The 27,988-nt window shown below is 44.8% G+C and overlaps 1 protein-coding gene and 1 long non-coding RNA gene across 2 annotated transcripts in view; one reads left to right on the top strand and one right to left on the bottom strand.

The window, feature by feature from the left end:
• CDH4 (cadherin 4) overlaps positions 1-20,757 on the top strand; it is a 476,335-nt gene extending 455,578 nt beyond the window's left edge. Inside the window, 4 exon segments of the mRNA XM_030009468.2 lie at positions 11,309-11,448; positions 13,367-13,531; positions 15,156-15,188; positions 15,190-20,757. Coding sequence (XP_029865328.1) covers positions 11,309-11,448; positions 13,367-13,531; positions 15,156-15,188; positions 15,190-15,363 — 512 coding nt within the window. The 3' untranslated portion in view covers positions 15,364-20,757.
• On the bottom strand, positions 20,023-26,856 carry LOC115339447. Its single transcript, XR_003922716.2, has 3 exons — positions 24,802-26,856; positions 22,645-22,892; positions 20,023-22,537 (listed from the first exon to the last, which is right to left on the bottom strand). It is a non-coding gene; the product is annotated as an uncharacterized LOC115339447 (long non-coding RNA).
• Between the last annotated feature and the right edge of the window lie 1,132 nt (positions 26,857-27,988).

The following is a 27,988-nucleotide window of genomic DNA, read 5'->3' as shown; positions in this document are numbered from 1 at the left end:
ATTTCTTTATCCTGTTCTCTAAGTTCTGAATGTTCCTACTAGATGATTTTAGCCAATTTCTCTGGCCTTGATACGGGGCTATACAGGGGATTTCACAGCAGACACTGGTTGGTGGTTAAATATATAAAATACAACATACATATGATTTTGCTAAAATATTAAAACTAAATATGATTAATTCTAACTAATAACAAATTAATAACAAATCAGTAACATTTCCCCCCTTTGAAAGTGTTGAAAATTATTTCAATACTTTCACATCATCTATCTAATATTTATTTATTATTATTCTGAGAGTCAATATTTGTTTCGGTATATACTGGTGGTGGACTGCATTCTGGTGGAACAATTGGAACTTTTCTCATGATCATGCAATTTACTGTAATTCTATTGGTAAATTGTTTCTTCAGACATTTTTTTCAGGAATGCTAATCAATTGTTTTGTTTCTACTTGTCTTTTGTTCCTGATTATCAAATCAGTCCAGGTTTCTACTATCATTATCTGCTGAACTAATATAAAAGAACAAACACAAACAGATATGAAAAATTAGACATGTTTCAGAGTCAGTTTTAAAGTTTTTGGATCCCGGCTAATAATTTTTCATGGAGTAGGTGTTTTCTTTATTTGAATGTAGTGTATCCAAACATCTGATTTTGCAATTTTAATAGTTGTGAAGGTGGTTAGCAGTATCTGGAAGGGTCTTTTTCAATGTTCCTGCAGGGTTCGGAAGTCCACGTTTTCACATAGACATAGTCTCCTGGTTGTAAGTTATGCACCGAAACTTCCAGGGATAATGGTCTATTCCACACCACTGTTCTCCGAATTGCAGTCAAAGTTTTTCCTAAGGAAAGCAAATAGTTATACACATCTTGTTTTCTTTTTACATACATGTTCGGGTTTGGTTCTGGAGATTCATAAGGTTTCCCATATAATAATTCATAAGGACTGACTGAGGTTCCACTCTTTGGCTGTATTCTGATTCGTAATAATGTCAATGGAAGTGTTTGAGGTTATTTTAAATTAGTCTCTTGACAAATTTTGCTTATTTGTCTTTTAAAGGTTTGATTCATTCTTTCTATTTTCCCACTGGATTGTGGCCTCCATGGGGTATGCAAATCTCATGTGATACCCAGAATTTTGTTAACATTTTGGACCACTTCTGCAACAAAGTGTGGACCTCTGTCAGAAGAAATTCTAATAGGAACTTTAAACCTTGGAATTATTTTTCGTAGTAACCATTTTACTACTTTCTTTGTTCGTGTGGAACGACAGGGAAAAGCTTCTGGCCATCCTGTAAAAGTATCAACTCCGATCAGGATGTACCGATACCCATTCTGTCTAGGTAGTTCTGAAAAATCTACTTGTTAATAATCTCCAGGTTCTGTACTAGATTTTATTCGACCCCTTTGAACTTTTTTCCTGATTATTGGATTATTTTTCAAACATACTTCACATTTTGCAGTTATTTTTTTTTTAGCTATTCCTAACATTCTGAGTGATACCACTTGTTTTTGTAAAGAAGTTACTAAGGCCTTTGTTCTCCAGTGACACTCCTGATGCTTTGTTTGAATTATTTTTCTCATCAAAAAGGGTGGAACTACTACTACCTGTCCTTTAGGTGTTACCCACCATCTGGCTAGGTTTTTCTTAGCATTTAATAATTGACCTAGCTTATCATCTTCCTCTGAGTATTTTCGTTTTTCTCTAGGGAGAGTTACTGTTTTGGAGGGAATTAATGCTATTTGCAATGCTCGTTTTTTTGTTACCTTTCTTGCCGTTTGGTCGGTTAAATTATTTCCAGTGATTTTCTTTGTGTTTCTAATTTGATGTGTTTTACAGTGTATGATTGTTACCTGATCTGGTTTCTGAACTGCTTGTAATAATTGTAAAATTTCATCTTGGTGTTTAATATTTGATCCCTGGGAGGACAATAATCTTCTTTCTTTCCACAATGCTGCATGGACATGTACCACTCCAAAAGCATACTTTGAATCTATCCAAATATTTACTTTCTTCTCTTCACTTAGTTCTAAAGCTCGAATCAAAGTAATAAGTTTTGCTTTCTGAGCTGAGGTGGTACTTGGCAATGCTTCTGTTTCTATAACTGTGGTGTCTGTTGTTACCGTATATCTAGCGTATCGAACTCTTTGTTCTACAAAGCTGCTACCATTTGTATACAGTTCCCAGTCCGGTCGCTCCAATGGTACATCCTTCAAATCTTCACGACTGGAATAAACATACTCAATAGCAGCCAGGCAATCATGTTCCAATTGTCCTTCTTCCTGTATGGAACTTAAAAACACAGCTGGATTTGCCAGGTTAGTTGCTTTTAAAATTACATTATCTTGTTAAGTTAATATTACTTGGTACTTCATCATTCTGCTCGGAGATAGCTAGTATCCCCCCTTTTGTTATAGAACAGTTTTCACCATGTGTGGGACATAGATTGTTATTGTTTTTCCCAAAGTCAATTTCCGAGGTTTTTGTATAATCATCACTGTTGCAGCCACTGCTCTAAGACAATTTGGCCACCCTTTACTCACTGTGTCCAGTTGTTTGGAGAAGTAGCCGACTGGTCGTTTCCAGCTCCCCATCTTCTGGGTTAACACACCAAGTGCCAGGTGTTGTCTTTCATGAACGAACAGCTGAAAACTTTTAGTTAAATCAGGGAGGCCTAAAGCAGGTGTAGACATTAAAGCGCGTTTTAACTCTGTAAAGGCCCTTTGCTGTTTTGGACCACACACAAAGGAAGAGTTCTTTTGGGCCTCATATAACAGTTTAGCTATTAGACTACAATTCATGATCTAAAGATGACACCACCCCTGCCATTCCCAAGAATGTTCTAAGTTCATGAATATTTTTCGGCTCAGGTATACTACAGATGGTTTCTTTGCGATTTTTTCTTAATTGTCTCTGTCCTTTTGAAATCTCAAAGCCCAGATATATCACAGTTTGACATGCTATTTGGGCTTTTTTCCTGGATACTTTGTACCCATTTAGTCCTAGAAAATTCAAGACATCAATGGTTATCTGTATGTAGGTAGATCTTTCTTCTGTAGCAATCAATATGTCATCCACATATTGTAGAAGTAAATGTTCAGGCCTTGGTTTGTCCTGTTTTCAGATTTCAAGCTCTTTTGCCAGTTGGTTTCCAAAAATTGTCAGGCTATTTTTAAATTCTTGGGTTAGTCTTGTCCATGTCAGCTACATCTTTTGCCCAGTTTCTGGATTTTCCCATTCGAAAGCAAACAACTTTCTGCTTTTCTTCTCCAAGGGTATGCAAAAGAAAGCATTTTTTTTTTTTTAGATCAAGCACTGTAAACCACTGATGAGTCTCCTTTAACGCTGTTAACAATGTATAAGGATTTGTAACCACAGGATATATGTCTTTGGCTATTTGATTCACTGCTCTCAAATCTTGCACTAACCTGTATTCTCCCGAGGGTTTTCTAACTGGTAAAATAGGAGTATTATATTCAGATTCACATTCCTCCAAAATTTTATACTTCAAAAATTTGTCAATCAATTTCTTTAACTCTTGTTTAACTTCTGGTTTAATTGGGTATTGTTTAATTTTTACTGTTCTTGCATCTTTTTTTTTTTTTTTAGATCTCTTTTTTTTTACAGGTGCTGTTAATTTTGATTTACCAGGAATATCTGTTTCTCACACTGTAGGGATCACTGCAAAATCCACCTCTGGTGGAATTTCTTGCTCCTCCACTTTTTCTTGTATCATTAGGATTTCTCCTGTTTTTGACTCAGGTATCTTCAAAAAGAGTTCTCCTTTCTTAAAAACAATTTGTGCATTTAATTTAGATAACAAATCTCTTCCTAACAAGGGTATCGGGCATTCTGGTACATACAAAAATTCATGTGTAATTATTTTATTTCCAAATTTCATATTCAGAGGTTGCAGGAATGGTCTGTTTTCTTCTTTCCCTGTTGTTCCTACTATGTTTGTTGTTTTTGTTCTAATTTTTCCTTTACAAGTATTTAATACCGAAAATGTCGTTCCTGTATCTATTAAAATTTGACTTCTTTTTCTCTCAGCTTAATTATAACCAGAGGCTCAGCTGGGTTCCCCTCCGGTCCCCTTCATTCATCTAAAACTATCATTCTGGCTACCTTCTTTTGAATATTTCCTCTTGATCACTGCACATTTTTAGGACAATCTTTTCTCCAATGTTCTTCTTCCCGACACAAAACACACTGATTCACTCCTAAGGGGGTGTTAAAATTCTGATTGCTAAAATTCATAAATTCTCTCCGTCTACTGCCACTTCGTCGTCTTCTTCTACCTCATCCTCTGTCTGTTGTTCCTGTCATTAAGGCCAATAATCTATTTTCTCTAATTTTCCTTTCCTCTTTTTCTCTGTTATTATATACTTTCCATGTTGTCTCCAACATTTTATTCAAACTCCTTGAATCCTCTCCCTCCAGCTTCTGAAGTTTCTTTCTTATGTCTGGTGCCGACTGCCCCATAAAAATCAAAGCCAACTGTATCTGAGCCGCCTCTGTTTCTATTCTTAAATCAGTATATTTTCTGGCAGCTTCCTTCAATCTTTCCAGAAACGCTGAGGGAGATTCATTCTTATCTTGTCTCACCTCATATAATTTAGACCAATTCAAAGATAGCATGTTTAACTCTATATAAAATCTATTTCTGATACCGACTCAGCCTTTCTTTATGTTCCACGTTATTTGGATCCCACTGCGGATCCCCAGACAGAAAATTCTGTTCTAATGTTCCACCTATTGTGCCACTCAATACTGCCACTTCTGCCTGTGCTTTGCCAGTTTTTAGTACCATCTGCTTTTCTGTATCATCCAATAAATTATCCAAGATCACCTGTAAATCACTCCAGTCTGGATTCTGCGTTTTAATTATAGTATCCACTACTCTGCCAACTCTCTCAAGATCTTCTCTATATACTCCAGCTGCCTGCTTCCAAGCCATCAAGTCCACAACCAAAAAGGGCACTTTTACATACACTGGTCCATTGTTACTAACTCTCTGCCTCAAGGGAGCTATTGTTTGTGCCTGCTGTCAGGTTCTTCGAGAAATGGGGGTATGAATCACAACTTCAGACGGTCCTTCCCCTGTATCCTCTATTCCGCTGCTTTCTGTTTCTTCCATCTGTTCCCTATGCTCTCACCCCCAATTCCTTCCTCTCCTGGGAGGGGATATATCCAACTCTGGCCCTTCATCTTCTTTGGGGGCAATATCACATGCCAGACAACATTTCTTCTCTTTCTTATTATCAAAAGTTATAGCCATTACCAAATTGTCCCTACTAACTAGCTTGCACTCATTCTGCCAATCTTGTCTCTGTCTTAAGTAAAAAAAATAAATCCACATAAGGTACTTCACTCCATTTCCCCTCTCTTCTACAAAACAACATTAACTGCAGAATGGTGTTATAATTCAGTGTCCCATTCACGGGCTACCTTTCCTGATCCTCTAATGTATACAGAGGCCACCAATGATTACAATATTCAATCATTTGATTTTTACGTAAATCATCATATAATTCACCCTAATGTGCCAACAAGCATCCCAACGGAGATGTTTTCGGTATCTTTCCATCAGTGGACAAATTTCCCATATTCTTACTCTTAAATAATTTGGCAAATGCCATTATGTTTATACCCAATACTAAATATCTATTAAATATATAACAAATATCAGAAATCAATAATCAATTGTCAGATGTTAAATACCAAACCAAATACCAAATGCCAAATATCAAATACAAAGTTTCAAATACCAAATACATATATCAAACACCAGATATTAAATAAATACAAATAACAATTGTTGCCAGGTAATGGAGTCCACCTACTTGCCTAGGGCACGGACAAAGCCGACTTCCCTAAGCAAGAGTCATAACCAATATCCCCTGGCAAGATTATTAACCAACAAATATATTCACACTTTATAACTTCCAACTTCAATAAGAAACACTACAATCGTTGCCAAGACTCACTTCATGCTCAATTGCACATCCCACACTTACAACACTCACGATACTTCCAAGTACACAATATATCTCACTTTTTTTTTTTCCTTTTTTTTTCCTTTTTTTTTCCTTTTTTTTTTTTTTTCCTTTTTTTTTTTTCTTTCTTTCTTTTTGTTTTTGTTTTTTTTTTTTTTTTCTTTCTTCAGAATTTGGGACTCAAACCCAAAATTTCCAAAATGCTTTTGAAGCTGGGACTCTAACCCAGAATCCTCAAAAGTTGTGGGACTCTAACCCACTCCCAAATTGTCCAACCCAGCAATAGCTTTCGCTTATGTCTTACGGGCAGACGCCTAGGCTTCTACTTCCTTCAGGATCCTTTTGTCCAACCTTGCGCAGCTTTCGCCGCGTCTGACAGGCAGACGATACCGGTGGGACTCTAACCCACTCGGGGGGACTCTAACCCCAAACAATACCGGTGGGACTCTAACCCACTCGGGGGGACTCTAACCCCAAACAATACCGGTGGGACTCTAACCCACTCGGGGGGACTCTAACCCCAAACAATACCGGTGGGACTCTAACCCACTATCCTTAATATTTAAAAGAAGTGTCTTACCAAAATCCAGGGGACGTCGCAAAGAGCCTTATGGATCGGGGATCGATGGGTATCCCCGAGAAATCCTCGGTGCCGGCAGGAACCGATCGGTCCCCGACTCCTCCGGTCTCTCTCAGCGAGGTCCCATCTGGGTCGCCAAAACTGTTACCGAAAAGCTCGGAATGAAGAACTTATCAACACCAATTTGGTGTAGATAAGCAGACACTTCTTTATTGACGGCCGGGTGCGCGGGCGAGTCCTCTCACGAACCACGCACCCCTGTCTTCAAAACAATACACCTTATATTAAGACTTATCGATACATATTCATTAGATTTCCAAGAAAAGTTATACATATTCATTAGATTTTTGGGAAATCATTAGCATATGTGAATATCTTTTACGCAGGCGTAGTGAAGGTCTCTCCGAGGCGTGGTAAGTCTTGGAGGCGGGTAGCTTTTGACCAGGAGGTGTGTTTTGGTATTATAATGAAGTAAAGTTCGTCTAGAGTTTATGATTTCTTCATCGATGTTATGGCAACAGGTGCAATCCATCCTTTTTGACAGTAGCTATGCAGTTATCTCTAACGGCTCTAGCCAGGGACCTTCCAGGAGCCTTGTACTGCACATTCTATCTTTGGGGATCGGCCGCTGCGTTCCAAACAGGCCGTTGTCAGGTAACGTACTGACAACTCTTACACCACCCCGTTGTCAGGTATTTCTTTATCCTGTTCTCTAAGTTCTGAATGTTCCTACTAGATGATTTTAGCCAATTTCTCTGGCCTTGATACGGGGCTATACAGGGGATTTCACAGCAGACACTGGTTGGTGGTTAAATATATAAAATACAACATACATATGATTTTGCTAAAATATTAAAACTAAATATGATTAATTCTAACTAATAACAAATTAATAACAAATCAGTAACAATATGATTCCCCACGTTCTGCAGGAAAAAGTTGAGGGACTTGTCCAAAATCCTGCGGCAGACTCTTCCCCCGTAGCTCTCAGATCCCTGACTGTCCCTGGCTGGCTGTGGATATACTGGTTCCCAGTACCAGATGTACTGGTTATGAGAGTCTGGCTAGTCCCTGGCAGAGCCACTGCATAGCTGTAGGTTTCCGGTTGTTCAAAGGAAAGGAAGAATGGTAGTTATTCCCGTTGCTTGTAAAATGACAACAGATCGGAGAATCGTGGTGGACTGTGTTTTCAGAGGAAGGATCCTCAGTTTATCAGGAGCGCTGGAGGGCTGGGGGTGCATTGCAGAGAAGGGCTGGCCATCCCTTTGCTCAAGGCAAAGCCATCCCTTTTGCCCAGCAACGCTTAGTCCCAGGCTTTCATGAGCATTACCAGTAACTATGTGTGCACACACTTAAAAATAAAAATGATATCATTATAACTTCAAGCAGGAGTTGGCACAGTAGGAATAGATAAAAACGAGTGCTGAAATGAACAATGAGGTAAATATTCATCAAGAAACACAGGATGAAACCATGGGACTCCCATTAAAGCTAATGGGAGTTATGGTGCTAAATCACATTTAATATTTACCCCCAATGTGTTTAAACAGAGAGCAGACAGAGCGACGTATGCTACAAATGTCACCTAATGTGGATATGATACGGTACATTAAGAGAATGGGTCATCTCTGGGCAAACATCCACCCTCCCGGGCCAGCGATGGGAATATATTGTTGTATAATTGATTTCCCATATCAGTCTGGAGAGCAAGCAAGAAAACCGGGTGTTTGTGGCTGTGCAGTCCCCGCTCCTCATCCAGCCCATCTGAGCCGGTGGAAGCATCCCGGCGCCTAGCCACGATGCCCAACGTCTGTCTTTCATTGGGTGTGGGGTCCCGGTAGCAAAATGTTTTAGGCTGCTCCTTTCAACAAGGGCATTTGTTGTGAACGCACCACGGTTGCACACCCAGAAGAAGACGGGGTGTTCGTCAGTCCCGCCACGTTTGGTACGCTGGGACCTGCAGGTGTGCTGCTGCTGGTGGGCTAAAAGTTTGCACTGGAAGCCACAGAGGTGATTAAACATGGGATTTCTTTTTGCTGCTCTTGTATAAATCCAGTGCTAAAATATGATTTAAACAGTTGAAAATCCTATTGACTGAAATTAACTTCAGCTGAAGGACATTTGATTTAAGAGATTCCTCTTTTCATTTTCAGATACATTATCCCATTTTAAATTACGGTTTTTATTACAAAAGCTTATTTTTACATTCATTGTAATTCTAATTGACTTTTTTTTATCTTCAAGAGCTGCAAAGCACTGTATCAGTGATGAAAAATGTAATTTGCGATGAGCAGTTTTCCAGTTACATCCTTTCAGTGTTTTGCCTCCTTTCTATCTGTTTTATATCGTGACCTTTGAAGAATAGCCTGGGAAAAGGCAGATGCAGGATTTTTTGTGCTATTTGTCCATTTTAGAGTCAGCAGGTCAAAGTTTGATGGCTTTAAAAGGAAGCAGCAGCAAGAGGACAGATCTGAGGTTGCTCAGGTGAAGGAAGTTTCTGCCTTCACCTTTGCTCAAAGGTTTTTTTCTTCTTCCCGATACCTGATGTATTAGCTGCACAAATAACACATTTAGAAGAGCAAGGCAATAAAAAATTGTGAACGGTGAAGACAATAGATTTCAAGGAAAACTACATGCAGAGTGAAAATGGGTCTAACAGCAGTAATAGCACTTCCCATTCTTCAGAGTGAATAAAAGGAAGGAGAGTGCACTACATCCACTATTGACACTTTGAAGGTCTTTTTTTTTTCAAGGTAGCTGTAAAGGCGTTAATGGCACAGTTTTTTCCACAAGTGCATGTAAAAGTAGCATTTAAAAAAAAAAAAAAGGAAAGAAAAAGATAAACCCTGGTAACCATTATAATATTGTCTTTTTGGACTAGGCGGGTATCTTGTTGTGAGGGACTTGAAAAGGAACAAGGAGAAAAGGACTTCAATAGTCTGCTAAATAGCTGAGGTTTTATACCGCAGATAAGAGTTACATTTTCTTTCCTTTTCTTTTTTCTCTCTTGAGTAGATCTAGGATAAGCATTAAAGAAATGCTGAACTATCTGAAAACAATTCTGTTAGCTGGCAGGCAGGGATGGCAGCCAATTGGCACACAATGGCAGTAATTAGCTGTCCGGTCCTCTTCTGCTCACTTCACTGAATTCCTGTTGGGTATAAACACTTTGGTGCTGGGAGGAAAAACTCAGATCCTCCTAACCACCTCCCCACACAGTGGGGCTGCGAGCTGCCTGCCCAGAGTCTGGTCTCTTCTCCGTCCTTGTCCTCGCCGAAGCGATGCCGAGGCTCCGTGAAGAGGCAAAGGGAAAGAAAACCCTGCAAAGTACGAGATGGTGGGAAACAGCAGTTGTTCCTTCTCCTTATGCAGCTAAAAAACATAAAGAGAGTTTGGGATCTTACGTCGGCTGAGTTGTTTTGGCACAGTCAAGGGTTGACCTAAGTGAAACGAGCACGTTCCCACGGCCACACGTTCCCACCTCTGCTGTCCATCCATCTCTCCCTTCTTCTGCAGATTGCCACCGTCACAGCTTCGTGTGTGGCTGGCGTGGAGAACGGAGGGAAAGCAGACACGGGGAGGTGTAACTGCATCAGCTGCCCAGGCTTAATTTCATTTTTGATGGCGTTATTTGCTGCTACTGAGTATGAGAATGAAAGCTAACATATTAACAGGTTCTTGAAGAAGACAAGGTCTGGTTGCCTTATGTTAGCGGAGACTTAAGTTCCCAGAGCGACTTCCATGCAGTGAGTCACAGGGAGCGCACGGCCTCTGGGACGTGGGTGACCCTTTGAAGAATGAGGTTGTGGAGCAGCCGTCATTCCCTTTGGGTAAAGTTGTTTAAGTGGGGGAAGTTTCTCATGATTCAAGAACTGTTCGTGTCTCTCCGTTACCGTACTGAGAGAGATTAGCCAGGGCTTGGCACATAAATGCTGATGCCTGAGGAGGTTGGCTGTGTGCTACCAGATTTGCTCTCCCTTGCGAATCTGAAATCTGAAAGGATTTCAAATGATCTTAGATCTGCTTTGCAAGTCGATGGCCAAATGCATGTGCTAATGTCCTGGCTAATGTGGTCTTGGAAGTTTAGAAAGCCTCCCTCACTCACCAGAACGAGTATAAGTGAGCCCAAATTGGATTACATGCCCAGTATTAGCCACCCTCCCCAAACCAGTTTTCCGTGGCATACTGCAGACAGCAGCAAAATGACTGTCGTGGCGAGGGCTCACGACCCGAAGGGGCATCGCTGTGTCACGCTGGTGGAACAGCCGCTCGTGCACAGGTGCTGGTCATCTGTACCTGTTTGTTTTTCAGCACCTCTGCAGCTCTCTTTCCTCTGCCTTTTTTTTATGCCCCTGAATAAAATAAAGGTGGAAATCTAATCCTGAAAATTCAGGATTTAGATCAAATATTTTCAGAAAGCATCAGTTTTCACACTTGCTGTTTGCTTTTCCTTTGATTGTGTGTTCGACTTCTGATAAACATCGGCTCAATCAGCATTCGTGGTGGATCTTAAAGAAGTGTTTGTAGTGGAGGCCTGTCACAGTATTTACAGCTCTCACTGATCTCTCCCTTATAAATTAGAACACGCAATACGATAAAATTTTATTCCTCTTACTAGCAGCCAGTGAGGTTCTCCATAGCAGAAGAGGGCAGGCGACCACGCTCTGGCACACGTGGCTTGGCCTCACGCCGCGTGAGATCCAGGCTCACCCCGCTGCTTCTCCCTTACAGCCATGGTTCTGCTGTTCGTGGTGTGGATGAAACGCCGGGAGAAGGAGCGCCATACCAAGCAGCTCCTCATCGACCCCGAGGACGACGTCAGGGACAATATTCTGAAGTACGACGAAGAAGGAGGTGGAGAGGAAGACCAGGTGAGAAGAGCCCGCAGGTCGTGGCCAAGGAGCGGCTGTGCAATCTATACTCTCAAAAAGGCAGAAACCGCATTATTTTCACTGAAGCACTCGCAAAGGGTTGCGTTCGCCCTTGTTTATGCCCCGGCAGCTTTATTGGCTTCCCCAGTGTGGCATGGACATCGACCGGTCAGAGCCAGCTTAGGTCCAGCGTGTCGCTGGGGCACTCTCCTGTGCAAACAGACCACGCGGGGAGGCCGGTGCTACGTGGATTTTGCTACCCCGTAGACCAGCTTCTTGGGGAGGGACTATAAATCAGTCTACTGACACTCACGTTCAAACAATATTTCTGCTATTTTGGTCATGAAAATTGTATATTCCCTATCAGAGATCTTAGTAAAACCAGCTAGCAGCCACCACCCTCCCCCAGACCTGTGGCTGCAGGCACTTGCCTTGGCTTGCTTGAGCCTCGAGCTTCTGTGGGCTTTCCCTGCATTTCCTTAATCGTCTCTAATGTGCCTTTAATTTCTTTTAATTTCTGGATGTGGTTTGCGAGAAATGTCTAAATACATTTGGGGATTTTCTTTTTCACCGCAAAGCGTACAGTGGCAAAGCTGTGCTTGGTGACAGAGCCCTAAGCCACAGTCTGCCTGAATGCGTCAGCTTTTCTGCACTGGCTTCTTCTTACAGACACCAATGCTGATGTTGCATGAAAACTTCCCTGGCCTGCACTCCTGGGACATGCTGTCCCTCTGCTACAGATGGATTTCCTTAGCTAAAATAGCAAAGTTTGGTCGCTCATGTTTAGGTCGCCTTTTTTTTTAATTCCTACCGAACACAAGTAAAGAGCCCATGACGCTCTCAAATACAAAGTTCACACAAATTATGTGGCTCTGCATCGTCTAACGGCTTTATTCTTGCTTGCTTGAATGGACTGCACGGTTCAGGGGTCTGCGCAGGGGCTGCTGCGTTCGTGGTTGGTGTCAGTGAGTGCTAAGGTCAGTGGTTAGGGCTGGTGCTTAAGGGCTAGACGAAACCGCTGCAGCATGTCCTGCCGTGGAGGTCCTGGTAGCATCCGCCGGCGAGCCGCCGCGGAGAGCCGAGGCGGGGATTTTGCCCGAAACTTGAGAAGTTCTTATTCCACGGAAAAATCCTTGCAATTAGCATTTCTTTTTTCTTGTCACTGACAAGTTATTTATAAATATTGCTCCTGGAGATTCAATCATCCCCGTCTGAGCACAAGAACAGTTTTACCGGTAGAACAAAGTACTGTTATAAGCATTCGAACTAGCTGAAGTATCTGGTTTCAGGCAACTACACTGTAGGCTTAAATATTTTAGAAAGGATTCGTTAAAAATAACAGCAAAGGAAGAGCAGCAAAACACCATTACCTACATGAATACATTTTTAATGAAATATTACCTGGTTCTCATTCCCTGATAGAAACCTATTCTGTTGGGATTTTTCACAAGCAGAAAGAACATAATTACTTTGAAAGGCCTACATGCATAAATGCAATACACATTTTAATGGTTGTACTTCTGTAGAAATGTAATTGCAATAATACGTCTACCAACACTGTGTCTTTACGTTACATTATGTATTTCATCAAAAAGTTATACACATATCTATGCACACGCAAACAAAAGCCAGTTTTTTATCCCAAAGATTTAGACGCTGTATTCAGAAAATATTTAAATATTTGATGTAACTTGTGTTTTAAGATGCACCCTTAGGAGGTCAATTTTATGAGCTACTCGGGAGGTCAGGTTCATCTGTAATTTAGATATTTAGAGGTGCTACGTACCCGGGGATAAGATTTGCCATTGAACTTCAGCTGAAATAGGATTAGACCCCTCGACTTATTTGTACATTGGGTGAGTAGATGATCTGAATGAAAAGCTCTTGGTTTCACTCTGTGCCTTTCCATTTGTCACAGGATTACGATTTAAGCCAGCTCCAGCAGCCAGAGACCATGGATCACGTGCTGAACAAGACACCTGGAGTCAGAAGGGTGGATGAAAGACCTATTGGTGCTGAACCACAGTATCCTGTAAGACCAGTAATCCCACATCCAGGGGATATTGGCGACTTTATTAATGAGGTATGTTCTGTAGGGTGTCCTGTGTCACATCTTAAAAGCTCGAGCAGCCAGCTAACATCAGCTATGCAACGTTTTCCTGGCTGCATGGACCGAGTGATGCTATTACTCACATGAGGAGTCTGCTCAAAGCCAGGGGAACAATTTGTGTGAGCAAAGGATGCAGGACTTGGCCTAACGAAGGCACCAAGCCTGTCAAAAGCCAAAGTGCAAACAAAACCCCTAAGATTTCTGACTTGTGGATATATCACAAACACCATGCTTTTCAGCATCTGGGCAGTATAACCTGATCCGGCTTTCCCTTGGATTACTCTGAATATTGCAGTTGCTGTCAGTAAAAACGTTGTCTGGATGTGGCCAAAGGAGCGTCGTCGTGGTGGGGCAAGGCAGCTGCGTGGGTCGCCGAAAGCCAAAGGCGCCATTTGTGGCTCCTGGACTTGTAATTATTTCACCGGTCTGTGCCTTCCTAGTAAGCTCTATTTGGTCTAAAGCCTCGAAGAGTTTACAGAACAGAGAGGTTCATCTCAGATCAGAGAGGGCTTCTTTATTTTATGTTAGATTACTGCTCCTTTATCTGCTTGTACAAATATCTATCCGTTTAGTATTTCTTGTCTCAGTTTTAGTTTTGAGTGATTGAGTGGTTACAAACCAATCAATGCATTATTTCCTCCGAGACAAAACACACCATCCGTTTCCTAAGTCAGAAAAATGAATGTTATAGCAATTTAATTCTATTATTATATCCATTTCCTGCTGTGCTTATTTTCATCATTAAAACTCCTTCTTCCTTTGTTCCTGCCCATCCTTCACGCGCACATTTACGCACATCCATGCACGTGAAGACTCGCTCTTACACAAGCTCCGGCTGCTATTCACTGCAGTAAAACCTGCTCCGTCTCCCCACGCTGAGACAGGGGTTTCTGAAGGTGTGAATGCAGAACGTTTTGCTTTATTGCAGGTCTATTCCACTAGGCTTTTCCTGACACCGGGCTGCAGCAAAGCAATTCTTTTTCTCCATATCCCGAGGCCATTTCTGTGGCATGCCTACACTGCTGCCCGCAACACACAGGAACAGCAATGCTTCCCAAACCTCTGCCCAGGATTTCACACCCCAGGTCTCTCCTAATTGCAGAATTTTGCTAGGAGTGTTTTTGTGGTTTGGTTTTTTTTTTTCCCTAAAGGAATCAAAATTAAAATAATGGTTATTGGTAGGAGAGGAAGAGTGCTGTTCATTCTTTCATTGGCCAAGCTGAAAATCTTAACAGGCAACCCCAGAAAGGACACGCTGTCCCAGAACTGAAAGCTTTCCGGATCCAGAGCTGGATCCTTGGAAATAACTCCCCTCCCGCTCCATCCAGCTCTTTTACAGAGGCACTGGGAGTTAGTGGATTTTCTGCTGGGTGCAGCTGGGAGGGCCCCACCCCGGGGGGCCACGTGGCACGGGGAAGCCCCAGGACCCTCATTTTCTCACCATCCTCGTTTAGCTTTTCACCGTCCTCTTTTAGCTTCGCTGCAGGGATCCCAAACGTCCCACCAGCCCGGAGCCTTTACCCGCACACCCTTCCTCAGCACCATCACCATAAATCCCCACGGCGGGTAGTAACGCCATGTATTTGCCCCCTCCCAGGGCCTGCGTGCGGCGGACAACGACCCCACGGCCCCCCCCCTACGATTCCCTGCTGGTCTTCGACTACGAGGGCAGCGGCTCCACCGCCGGCTCCGTCAGCTCCCTCAATTCCTCCAGCTCCGGGGACCAGGACTACGACTACCTTAACGACTGGGGGCCCAGGTTCAAGAAACTGGCGGACATGTACGGGGGAGGCGAGGAAGATTAAACTGACCTCACGTTATTTAAAAAAAAAAAAAAAAAGAAGAAGAAGAAGAAGAAAATAAAAAACAATTTAGAAAAAAAAAAAAACAAACCCACAGATGACAACATTAACAAAAAGAGCCGATGCAGAAGCAAGAACTGTACAGATGTGGCAGCTTTTTTAATTAATATCCCCTGCTGACTGTATTGTTATTTTTAGTGGTGATATAGGAGGTTTCTTTTTTGTTTCTTTTTTTTTCCTTTCCAATTTTTTTTTTAGACTATTGAGCTGTCTCGCATGAACACTTGTCTCTGCTGCAGGTTTTTTTTTGTTGTTTTGTTTTGGTTTTTTAATGTCAGCTGGGATATTGCTCGTTTATCTGCTTTATGACTAAAGAGAGTGAAAGGCACTCTGTCTTAACTTGAATTTCTTAGAACAGAAGCACTGTTTTTAAAATATATATATATATATATTTGAAAGTGCCTTTTGGTGCATGTATCAGATTCCCTTCAATCTCAGGAGTGATGAAAACAAACACACAACCATCCTGGGCAGCACTCCCTGTGACCCTAAGCCAGTTCTAGCTGGGAAGGAGTTAACAAAAAGGAACTGTGGAGATTGTTTCTTTTTTGCCTTTTTTTTTTTTTTTTTTTTTTTTTTTTTTTTTTTTAAGGGGGTGACTCATTCTGGGGTGGAAGAGGATGAGGGGGTCGGGGCGGGGGGAAGATGTTTTGAGTCGAAATCTTAACAGCCATCTTTAAGCCTCAGCAGGTGGTGAACTAGTCATCATGTTGTATATAATTCAGTGTTACCTGATGCAAAATACCGACTAGGGGCTCTGCTGTCACCTGGTCACACTCGATGTAGCTGCATAGAACTATAGCATTGATAAAGCCTTTGGTTATCGCAACAGAAATCTCCGACAGCCCTTGCCTAAACCCTACAAAGTAAATTGTGAAATGACCAAAGGCCCATTTGTTTGTTTTCATGCTATCGGCGTGTTTTGGCTCCCACGACCTCTTGAGTGATGTAAATACCAGCTGGGTTAGGTGGCGGTGGTGTCCCGCATCTCCGAGGATGCCCGCTAGCACGAAAGCCGATGCCGTTTTCCTCGCGTAAGGCAGGGGTTCGTGTAGCGGCTCCACTTGAGGCCGGGGCTGTGCTAAGGGCGGGAAGAGTTTATCAGCACTTTTGCCATCCGTAAGTATGAAGTTAGTCTAGTACAATATTAATGCCTTGGAGCATTAGTAGCCAAAGCTCAACAACATCGTGTAACTCAGCTAATGTGTGTCCTTTCTCTTTGATGGGTAGGCGCTGCTATCTGTAGTAAATGTGTTTTTTTGGAGAAGAAGTGCGACGAGGGCCTATTAAGTATCTTGTGGTTAATATGCTCCAACATTACCAAGTCAGCAAGAGGTTTTGCAGCATCCAGGCGTAACTCAACATCAGTATTATAAATGGTAGCATACTACCTAGTTTATATGTAGGGTCAGTTTAACCAATAACAAATAGTTACTAGCTTTTTTTATTACATTTTTCCTTTACTGATTTGGACTAGTGGGTTTATGTCTAATGTTTGTAAAATGATTTAGACTGCATGGATGTGTAATATAAACCACATTTAATGGATTATGAGCCACTTAATTAATGTGCTATGAAATCTTGGATTACCTGTGTTTTATATTCTGCAGACGATTTTGCAGTGGGTTCGCTAAAACTTGTAAAAGTGCTTAGATATATTTTCATTTAAATCCAAGAATGTGCACAGTATTGGAAGGTGATTATCCAGGGGATAATCGCGCTTTTTTTGATATCTCTATTAATTCTCAAGTCGAATGCTAAGAGTTAAGGGGGGGGGGTGGGGGGAGCGAGCGCGTGCACGCGAGAGAGCGGGAGAATGAGAGGACGAGAGCTTGCGGTGATGAGTGGACATCATTTCAGAGGGTATACTAGGCTGCAAGATCGTCTCTATAGATTTTTGAAATGCTCCTAGTGCATTTTATATTTCATTGTATCATATTTTCTATAAAATGCAATTTCTGTAAATTAATGAGCATTTGAAATGTGTCTTGTATGAAGTGGAATGTGGTAAAAGTCTGCCCGAGGGGACGCCAACGTTACCAATATGTTATTAACTACGAAGGATGCGATCTTTCTTTTTTGTCTCGGTCGGTCGGTCGGTCGATGGGTCAGTTTGTCCCTTCACGGCTCGGAGAGCGAACGCCCGCTCCCTCATGTTTCTTGAGGAAACCAGGAGGCGATGGCTCGGACCTCGGCAGAGGGACGGCTCCGATGGCGGCAGCGAGGCGAGGACATCGTGCCACGGGCACGGGCCGGCGGCACGTGCCTCGGCCGGGATGAAGCGCAGTGCCTGGCAAACCGCCGGCACCTGACGCCTTTCCAAATTCCTGTTCCGTACTTGGGAACTCGGTCGTCTTGTGTCACCACTGTGAAAGTCTTAGTTTGCTTCTGCCACGTAGCGTCCACCTCCTCCCGGTCGCCCTCGGCAAACCTCGCAGCCCCTGTCCTCCAGCTGCCTGGCGCGGGCGGGCTGCATTGCCCTGCAGCCTCTGCTCTTTGCCCACGGGGCTGGCTTGATTCTTCCCCTTTTCTGTCGGAAAAGCCACGGGCTGGAGTGTTTCACCATCTGGGCTTTGCACGTCCGCAGAAGCTGCCCGGTCACAGCAGAAGTAGTGAATAATAAAAAAAGCACTTAGTGTTTCTCGCTGATGACTACCCGTCAGTGTTTCGTGTCTGTCACCATAACTTCATCACCGACTCAGGAGAAGGACGCGGCTCGAGGGCCGGGGCGATGCCGGTGGTTCTCCATCCGTTGGGTTGCTGCCACTGCCTGCCGGCTCCACGCGGCTCCTGGGACGCTCGTGCGGATCCCGCGATGCCGGCCGGCTGGGTCTGCGCTGTAAGCCGTGCCGTGCGATCCACCTGGCACCGCTTAGCCGAGAGCCGTAGCTAAATCCCCGCTCCAGAGCGCTTGGTGCTTGCTGTCTGCTGCGGCTTTGGCTGGGGTGATGGATTTCAGGTAGGGAAGGGGACGGCAGCGGTGCGGGATGGCTGCTGCGGGGCCGGGGCCGGAGGCTGTAGGGGCCGGTCGGCAGCGCGCATCGCCCCGCTGTCCCCCGGGGGGACGTGCCGTGCGGTGAAAGGAGCTGCTTGGCCGCGAAGGAGATGCTGTCAGACTTCAGCTTGTCTAAACATTTCAGGTTTTTAAGAACGTTTATGCAACCTAAGTCAAACAAAACTGTTTGAGCGCTTAAAAATAAACCAACCTGTTTCCATTCGGCGACTCTTTTTGAAATCGGCGGATATTTTTTCTGCAGCATTTGCAATCCAGCCATTCCAACCCCGCAAGACTATAAATCAAACCAACTAGTTTATTGTGTTTTGACCCAGTTCTGTGCAGTCTCCCTCTGCAGGACCTCCTCCTTTTCTTCCTCCTCCTCCTCTCCCTTTTCCTCCTCCTCCTCCCTGCATCATCCCCTACTGAACTTTACAGCCCCACAAGTAGCAGCAGCGTCAGGCCCCTTTCCTCGCAGTGGGACCAGCGGAAGGTAAGCGAGGAGCACATCGAGCAATGGAAACAGATCGCTTTTTGCAAACCTTTTTGCTTGTTAGTATTACTCATGGTTTGTAACCCAGCTAAGAAACCTTACATTAATCCAAGGGGTCCCACTGAAAAGGCGACCGTGCCATTGCTCTGTCCCCGCGCTCCGATCCTTGTGGATGTGACGCGGTGTTGCCGTTCCCAGCTGGAGGTGACGGCACCTTACAAGGAGCCGGGGGTGGAGGGAAACGGCAACTTTGGCTGAAAGTACGGTCACCGTTTTTTCTTAGAGGCCGCAGAAGAGGTTAATGCATTGCGACCAGAATCCTTGTTCTCTAACTAAACTAAAGCATTAAACTTAAACTAATTAAAGGAGTAGCGCCCACGCATTCAAGTCCCCGCTCTTGGCACGCCACGAGGCGGTGGGGAAGGACCTGCTATCGGGCAGGGGGAAGGGAGCTCGTCCCCGAAATACTGCTGTCGCACCCCGTAGCACTGCCAGGGGACACCACCGCAGCTCTCCGCGCCGTCTCGGGGACGGGGACGGGGACGGGGAGCTCCCGCGGCGTCGGGGCACGCCGGACACCTCCTGTGGCCTCCCTCCCTCCTAGGCATGAAGGTCCTCGGGGCAGCCCCTGTCCGGTCTATTTATTAGGTAGCCTGTAAATAGGGAGAAGCATCGCTCGCGGAAATGCTTTGCAAGGCAACGAGGAGATTCAGCAGGTAATTCGTTAAGGACAGTAAATAGGCAAGTCTGTTCTAGGTGTCCTACGTGCTAGTCATAGTCTCGCTTCTGGTTTTGCGTTTTTCCATTTTTATTTTTCTTTTTTTTCCTTTTTTGTTGGACCAGGCGATGCCGTTGGCGGTCGTAAGGTGGTGATGGGGAGTTCGCTCCCCTGCGGCTGAGCCACTTTGGGCCTCTTTCAAGGGGTTTTTAGGGATAGTCGGGTCCGAATCCAGCCTCCAGGAGTAAGTGGGACTTCTTAGGAGATGGCTGTATCGCCTGCAACTGCTTCGCATAGGGTAGACGTTCGCGCATTGGAGAATGGTAATGGTCAGTGCAGGGTCTGTACAACACAATATGCCAAGATTGCAACTTTGTTTAGTCTCAAAAAAACATATTAAAGGTAAAATACGGGACTTTTATTTGTGATGTCTTTTAGAGCTCTTCATTGTAAGTGTGAAAAAAAAATGTTGGGGGGGGGAATGCTGTATAACGATGAATGCGTATGTTTAAAACAGCAGCTAGACAACATAGGTGTCTCCCACGCAAAGTTAACTCAGTTTCATGGGGAAAATAAAAGTTCTTTCCAGTACACACCAACCCCATATACAAATGCTCACACAATGTGTACATAATGTAGTTAGTGCTTGAAGCTACAGATCAAATAGGGGAAAAAACAACAACATATAGGTGTATAATTGGAGCACTTTCTCTTTCTTTTTTTTTTATTTTAATTATGATTTTGCATGTTTCCTTTTATGATGGAGAAGCTGTGTAGCAGCCCGCATGACTGTGGTTGTTCTCAAGGAAGACTTCTGCTGTTCTGCTGTATTCACGCTGAAGCGCAAAAGCAGTTTGCGTCCGTTAACCCAGTTCAAAAACCTTTTTTTGTAACCGTCAACAGCACAAATATTTTGTATTGTTGTTTGTACCATTTTTGTACCAAAAACAAAAGAGGAAAAAAAAAAAAAAAAAAAGGGAAGAAAGTAAATGTTTTCAATGTGTTTTTAGTGCCACTGCAATCTTGGTTTCCAAACTGAGTGACAGCTTTGCTGATTTATTGTGTATCAAAGCTGAACTGGCGCACTGACGCCTGGCTCCAGTGTAATAAAAATAAAGTCCCCCTTTTGAATAGTCTCACTTGCTTTTTTTTTTTTAGTATTTTTATTCTTTCATTTCATCGTCCTTCCCCACATGCGCACCCCAGCTCATTCGCTAATGGCACCTAACGCTTGCAGGGGGCCGGTAAACGGGTGCCTGGTTGCAGGTGTGGGTCCACGTACGCAGACATCAGTGGGGTTTTCGGAGATCCCGGCTGCTTCTCCACTTGCGTGGTGGTGGGAAATTTGCATTCATTAAAGCAAGAAGCGTGGCTCGCCCCCCAGCCCACGTAGTAGTTTCGAGCAGCAAGGAGGCCATCGTGCAGGTTCCTCCTTCCACGGCCGTGTTCGTGCCGCACTAAACTGTTGGTGCGAATCCGTCGGGTGGCGATTTCGCTCGTGCGACGCAAGATCTTTGTGCTTTAGCACAATTGAGGCGCCTGCCGGGGTCTTTACTCGCTCAGCAGGCTCTGAGCGGGTAGTTGGGTTTCCATCACCCTCACCCCAACGTCAACCCACACATGCAATGAGTTAGCGAGAGGCCTCAGCAGGTCCCGCAGGCTCCCGGGGCTGAGCAAGGACCGGGAAGGACGCGCGGTTCCAGCAAGCCGTGGAGCTATTCCAGCCGAGCATGCGGAAAGCAGCGCTGTCTCATTTTTAATAAACATTAAGATGAATGCAAATCCTGTACATGGCAATTTACTTCCCCCCGGAGTCAGCTAAGAATATTTTATTGCTAGTTTTGCTAATTCTCAAGCTGTTCTGTTTCTTAGAATTATCTTTAACTACTGAATAATGCAAGACTGTTGCATCACAAATATTAGTTTCTGCTATCTGTGGAAGTCTGGGCTCTCATCATCGTGTCATTAGGCTCTTATCTGCCTGCAGAAAGTCTTGTTCCTCAAATGATTTAGCTGCGTGCTTAACTTTGACCATGTGAATAGTTTTACTAAGCTGGTGGAAACAGCCACCCTCCCCTAAATCCATGGACTTTTGTACCAAAATTTAAAATAATAACAATTATTATTACAGTTGTTATTATTATAGGCTCTTGGGTTGGGGTTTTTTTTCTCCAAGTCAAAGGCAGATGTCAGAACTTGAAATAGAATTTGGTTCAGATCAAACCAAAGCACGCCGGGATTAGTGATTTTTTTTTTTCAAAAAGCAAAATAACTGAACTTTTCTTTGTTCTCCAGACTAAAACCTTTGCATTACCAAGACCTTTTTTCCTCCACATCTTTTTAAATAGAGAGCAGTTTTTTTAACCAATACCTGGGTTAATAGACACATTAAGCAGTTTTAGGTAACAAAAACAAAAGACCAACCAAAACTATATGCAGTACTACACTACTGTTAAAACAGGCTCTGGGTGTGGGTGGAGGAAGCATTGGGAAGATTCAATGCTTTTATTAACCCCTGGCCAAGCTGTCTCCTTGTCTCAAAAAACTAAAAAAAAAAAAAAAAAAAAAACACTAAAAAAAAAAAAAAATCCAAAGCCTTTTTTTTTTTTGCAAAATTCATTCCATGTATAAAGAAAAATTTGCTCAGCTGTAACTAAAGACCCCGTGAGATCCTGTGTGTGAGCAGGAGCGTGCTTCAGCTGAGCACCTTTACCTTCACGGTCCCTTGGCGCGCGCATCCCTTCTGCCCAGCGGTAGCGTGTACTGGTGCTAACAGGAGCCCTGAGACTGAGCTTTGGCTTCTTTGGCTGTATTTAATAGTAGTAGTATGTACATTTGTTGCGAAGAAGACCCCGTGAGCAGCCGTATTGCGCAGCAATCGCTCTCCCTTTTCCAAGCAGGGTCGAAAGTGCTGCAAAGGACCGAGATGCGTTGGGGGGGGTCAGACAGGGGACGCCGGGACACACGGACACCGGCGGGAGCCGCGTGCCCAGCTAAATAGCTCCTTTGACTAGTTACCTCGAAAATACCCCCGGCACGTCTCCGTCCAGCCACAGCGATGGCAGCACCACGCCACGAGCACTCCTTAGCCAGAGCAGCAGCATCCCTCTTAATCCCGGTGTAAACGGAAAGGCGCTAAGGACAAGCGAGGGTACCCAAAGGGGACGGGCTTCGCCAGGACCCTCACGGGCACTTCTCTCTGCTCAGATGGCAGCGATCCTCGGGTTATTATTTACGACGTCCTCCTTTCCCACACGAGGCAGAGCCTGCACGGAAGGACAGAGTTAACACGACATTAAAGATTTGTACGTCGGTGCAAAGCAGAGAGAGGGGTCGGGCACTGCCAGCCTGAACCCCGGAGCCTCGGAGCCGGGGATTCCTCACCCAGCAGCACGGCCGGACCAGCTCCCGAGCAGGGAGCGAGCCCGGAGCGAGCCGCAGGCACGCCAGGACCTTTGCAGCGGCATCGTTTCACAACAGCATACGCTTTCTCCTGATAGAGCTGTGGGATATTTTTTTTTCTCCCCCTCCCCTCTCACGACGGTTAATGTATAGCTTCTCCACACTCATCTCAGTGCCACGGCACAATCCATCTCCCCTGCTCGTCGCCTCCCGCTCCCCACCTTCTTTTTTTAATGAGAATTTTTTTTTTTTTCTGCAATGCTTTTCTGCGAGCAGGGAGCCAGTGGTGGGGGGGGTGGCTGTGAGTAATGGCAGAGTCTCCCTGCGATGGGCATACAAGGACCAGGCTGCAATCTAGCACACCTCCAGCCCGGTGACAAGGGCCTTGTGCGATGACCAGGGCTGAAAAATAAAAATTTAATGTAACCTCCTGGCTACTCCTGGGTTTTTTCTGAAAGGCCATGGCTTGCTGTCAGGTTTGCCCTCCACGCTGTTGCCAGCCATCCAGCCCCCTCTTGATGGAGAGAAGAGGAGCGGGAAGAGGGATGCCTCAGTCGACACCTTTCATCCGCCTCCTCGGGAAGGTAGTTTTTAAGCCAGCCTAACCCAAATGACCCCAAACCTTTTCTGAAATGCCTGCAGGCTTTGGTGAGCCGCGCTCAGTTGACAGGGTTGGAAGGGGAAACCTCGCTTCAAGTAATGCCGTGGGTTTTTTGTGTTAATTAGCGACCCGGTGGCTTTAGGAAGGGTCGTTTCCACCTGCAGCGAAAGGGAAACTCTCCCTCCCCGGCTAATTGGGGATTCGCACCCTGGGGCCGGGGTCTCGCTGTGTGCGGGGCCGTGAACCCCAAACCACACACCGTCCCTGCCCTGGAGACAAGAGTAAAACTGGGTGGGGGGCTTTATACACACGGTTCATAGTGGGAAAGGCAAAAAAAAAAGGATTAGTAAGACCTAATGAGATATTTTAGTGCCAGTGCAGGCTCATGCACCGGGTGCTGCCCGGCAGGGTCCGGCACCCCTTGATGGACACCGAGGAGCGGGTGTCAGATCCGCCCCCCCAGGAGCTATTTTTCTCTGAAGGCGATAAATCAAATAATGGCAGGAACCATCAGCGTGGGGAGAGCCCCGAAGCTGTCCTGGCGGGGGGAAAAGGGGGGGCTGCCCAAGTCGCTCCCGCAGCCCCCCGTCAGGCTGCTCCTGACTCCTGCCTCCTCCCGAACAACCTCTCCTCCTCCTCCTCCTCCTCCCGAACAACCTCTCCTCCTCTGGCTCAAGGGATGGGACTGCCTGCTGAAAGGCCTGGTCACCCAGCAGAACCTGTATCTCCTACGGGAATTTAATTTAAAGCAGCAGCTACCATTAGGGGCATTTTTAGTCATTAAATCACTCTGTGTAGGAGGTTCCTGGTATGTTTTCCTTGGTGAGCAAGAGCCGATGCTGTGGAGTTCCCTAGTGCTGGGTGCTCGCTTGTCATTTGCACCTTTAAAAACCTACCTTTAGATCTGGTATTAAAAATAAGGAAGAATCATCATCTAACGCTCAGCGGCTGTTAAACCCAGCCGGGCATGATGCTCAGGCTGGGGGGTGAGATGGGAAGGATGGAGAGCTGGGCTGGCCGTGTCCAGCCAGCATCATTTCAAAAAGTAGTTCAAACCTGTCTTGGTTTAGAGAATTAGCACAGCCCCTCTGGTTTATGCTTAACCTGGCTCCATTTTAGCCTCCAAACACTTGCAAATGTTTGCAAATATAAATCAATGGGTTAATACTCACCCTAAAGTAGCAGTTTTCCTCTGAGAGCTTAAAGTCTCTCTCTATCTGTGCTGGAAGCTGCCAGAAGTGGCTTGTCAAAAATCCCTGGGAGGCTACAGAAGGAATAAGGCAGAATTGGGTCTTTGTCAATATTTCCATTCTTAATAAACCAGATTTATAATATCCAAGACCGCACGGAAGCTTTATCACTGAGTATGTAATGGCCACGCCATTAACCTGTGCTATCTATAGCTAAACTCATTACTTTATGAAGTACTTTGAGTTACCTTGGAGTACAAAAGGTGACATAACTAATCCTGGTCTGTGAAAACCATATTGATTGGAACGTAACCGCCAGGTAATGCGAGAGCATTTATAGTCCTCTGCAAAAATGCACTTTGAGCGCTCGTTGCTCCGCACACGATACCCAGCCCTTTGCATCAGGGGTTTAACAACCTGTCACCAGCCTTTGTGGCACAGGCAAGGCGGGGATGAGGTGTCTTGCCATATCTGACACAGCCTTCCCCAGGCGGAGGTATGGGGTGGGATAAAAACCAGTGCCAGACACCGCTGATGATGTCTTGTGCCAGTGAGACAGAGATGTTGGTGCTGTGCAGGCCCTTTGGGTTTGGTCAAAAAGACAAACACTTAGCTGATATTGTTTAAAGCTGTCAGATAAGTAAGATTTACATCTTGCAGACACCTTGGTTTGCAGCCCGAGCTTTCCAGAACGCGCCCTGTCTTGCAAATGCCTACGATGAAGTTGCTAAGGCAGTCAGTCATCACCCAATTACTACAGCTGGGGTATCAGTAAGTGCAAATTAGATATAAAGGTATATACATTTATGTGAAAACTCACTGGCCTGTGCCTTCTAGCTGTTCCTCAACTGAAGTCCCTGGCACCCAGCACGCGGGCTGCCGGACATTAATCATCCTGAATCTCCTTTCACATTGCACCTCGAAAAGGAGCAAGTACCTTGCTTTAATACAGCGCTATTGATCCTGAGAACTTAAAACAATAACCATCAGATAATCAGAATTCACTTTTTTCCAGAAACTGCGACTGAGTTGCTCTTACCATTTTATAGGGACAGAAAGAAATTCAGCACCTTGTGAAAAGGGCACACAAGGCCCTGGAGAGAAGACGACGCAGGAATCCAGCCCTGCAAACGGCCCCAAATCCCAGACCTTGGGCAAAAAGCAAAGTATGTCAAGAAGGCGGTACGTCGCATTACTATAGTACCGTATAAAATATTTACTTTTGAGTACATTACTGAAGTGGTTTCTCTTGACATTACATTTGTGCCCTTGTAAAAGACATGCAGCCGAGAGCAAATATCCATCCCAGAACAACCAAACATCGCTGCAGAGCCGTGGCCACGTTGGCTCGAGGGACCCGGGACAAGGCTGACATGAAATGTGCATTACCTCCTGCTCCCGAGGAGGGGCCGTCCCAGGTCTGCCAGTGCAAGATGCCACCACGACCACGTGCCGTGCATCATCATCGCAGCCACCGAGCCCTGGCTGAGACACGCTCTTGAGTACATCAGAGCAGGAAAACATGCTTGTACAGGAGACTTCTGCTATTTAAGTGCCTCTGATCAAAAGCGTTTTATCATCTTCCCTGCCTTAACTCAAGGAAATGTGCAAATAGAAGGCAAGGCTTTACTGCAGGTATTCAGCTCTCTGCAAGCAGGCAGTGCCTTGCTTCCAAACCTTATAATAAATAGAAGAGGAACAACCTTTTCCTTGCTCATAACAGTTTGCTAAGTATTTTACTGAGCATCTTGGTTTTCCATTTGTCCTGCTTTGGTTAACCGCTTGTCTCTCCCGTTTGTTCTTACACTCCTGCAGCTGCAGAAGGACCCCAGTGGCACCAAGGCAATTGCACGTGCAACAGGAGGGGGGACCCACTCAATTTGTCATTTTGCAAAGAAAGCACCATTTCAGCACAGCAACCTCTTCACAAGGGAAAAAATAAAAACCAACCCAAAACAGCCCTGTTGTGGTTTAACCCCAGTCAGCAACTAAGCCCCACACAGCCGCTCGCTCACTCCCCCTGCTTGGGATGGGGGAGAGAATCGGAAGAGTAAAAGTGAGAAAACTCGGGGGTTGAGATAAAGACAGTTTAATAAGTAAAGCAAAAGCCACGCACACAAGCAAAGCAAACCAAGGAATCCATTCCCCACTTCCCATGGGCAGGCAGGTCTTTGGCCATTTCCAGGAAAGCAGGGCTCCATCACGCCTAATGGTTATGTGGGAAGACAAACGCCATCACTCCGAACATTCCCCCCTTCCTTCTTCTTCCCCCAGCTTTCTATGCTGAGCATGGTGTCATATGGTCCAGAATATCCCTTGGGTCAGTTGGGGTCAGCTGTCCCAGCTGTGTCCCCTCCCAACTCCTTGTATTATCAACACTGTTTTCAGCACAAATGCAAAACACAGCCCTCTACTAGCTACTATGAAGAAAATTAAATTTATACAAGCCAAAACCAGCAGAAGCCCCCAAAAAAACCCAAAACAAAAAAGCCTTTTCAACCAGACTTGGCAAAAAACTAAAAAAGTGAGACTTCAGATAAACTGGAAATGATGTTTAGTCATTGGGGAGACCTTGGCCATGCCACCCCTCTGCAGATGGAAGCTCAGTCCCTATTGTCCGGGCTCCCTCCTTCTCAGGGAGGATGTGGTAAACATACAGACTTCAGCCCAGGCAGAAGAGGGTTTGTTTTTTTTTTAAGAGAAACTCTCCAGTTCTTTGCCTAGGAACAACACAGATGAACAGCCAAAGGGCCAAGGCCAGACTCAACCTACCTTCTGCAGGAGTGTATGAGGGCAGGATCCTCAAGGATCACTTTTCTCAAAGCACCCTAATAAGCACGGCGAACAATGCTGAGGCTCCTTTGTGGGGTGAGCACAGAGCAGAGGGCAACACTGGGTCATCTCCAGAAAGGAGATGTCTTCCTTTTTAGCAGGGTTTCTTAAGAAAAAGCAGCCTTGTTCTGCCTGCATCCCTTTCCCCTGCTTCCCTTCTGCCCCACACAGACCATTGAACTCGTTGATGAGGAGCAGCCAAATTGGACAGAGCTAGAAAGATAATTAAGTCCCTGCATCTTTCGTGAAAAATAACGGGCCAAAGGAAAGCTTTGTCAGCTCAGACGCTTCATTCAAGAAGCAGATAAAACGGAATTTATACAGGCAAAAAAAAAAA

This window comes from Aquila chrysaetos, chromosome 3, assembly GCF_900496995.4.
Source record: "Aquila chrysaetos chrysaetos chromosome 3, bAquChr1.4, whole genome shotgun sequence".
Lineage (NCBI taxonomy): Eukaryota > Metazoa > Chordata > Aves > Accipitriformes > Accipitridae > Aquila > Aquila chrysaetos.
This window is presented reverse-complemented; position numbering and strand designations above follow the sequence as displayed.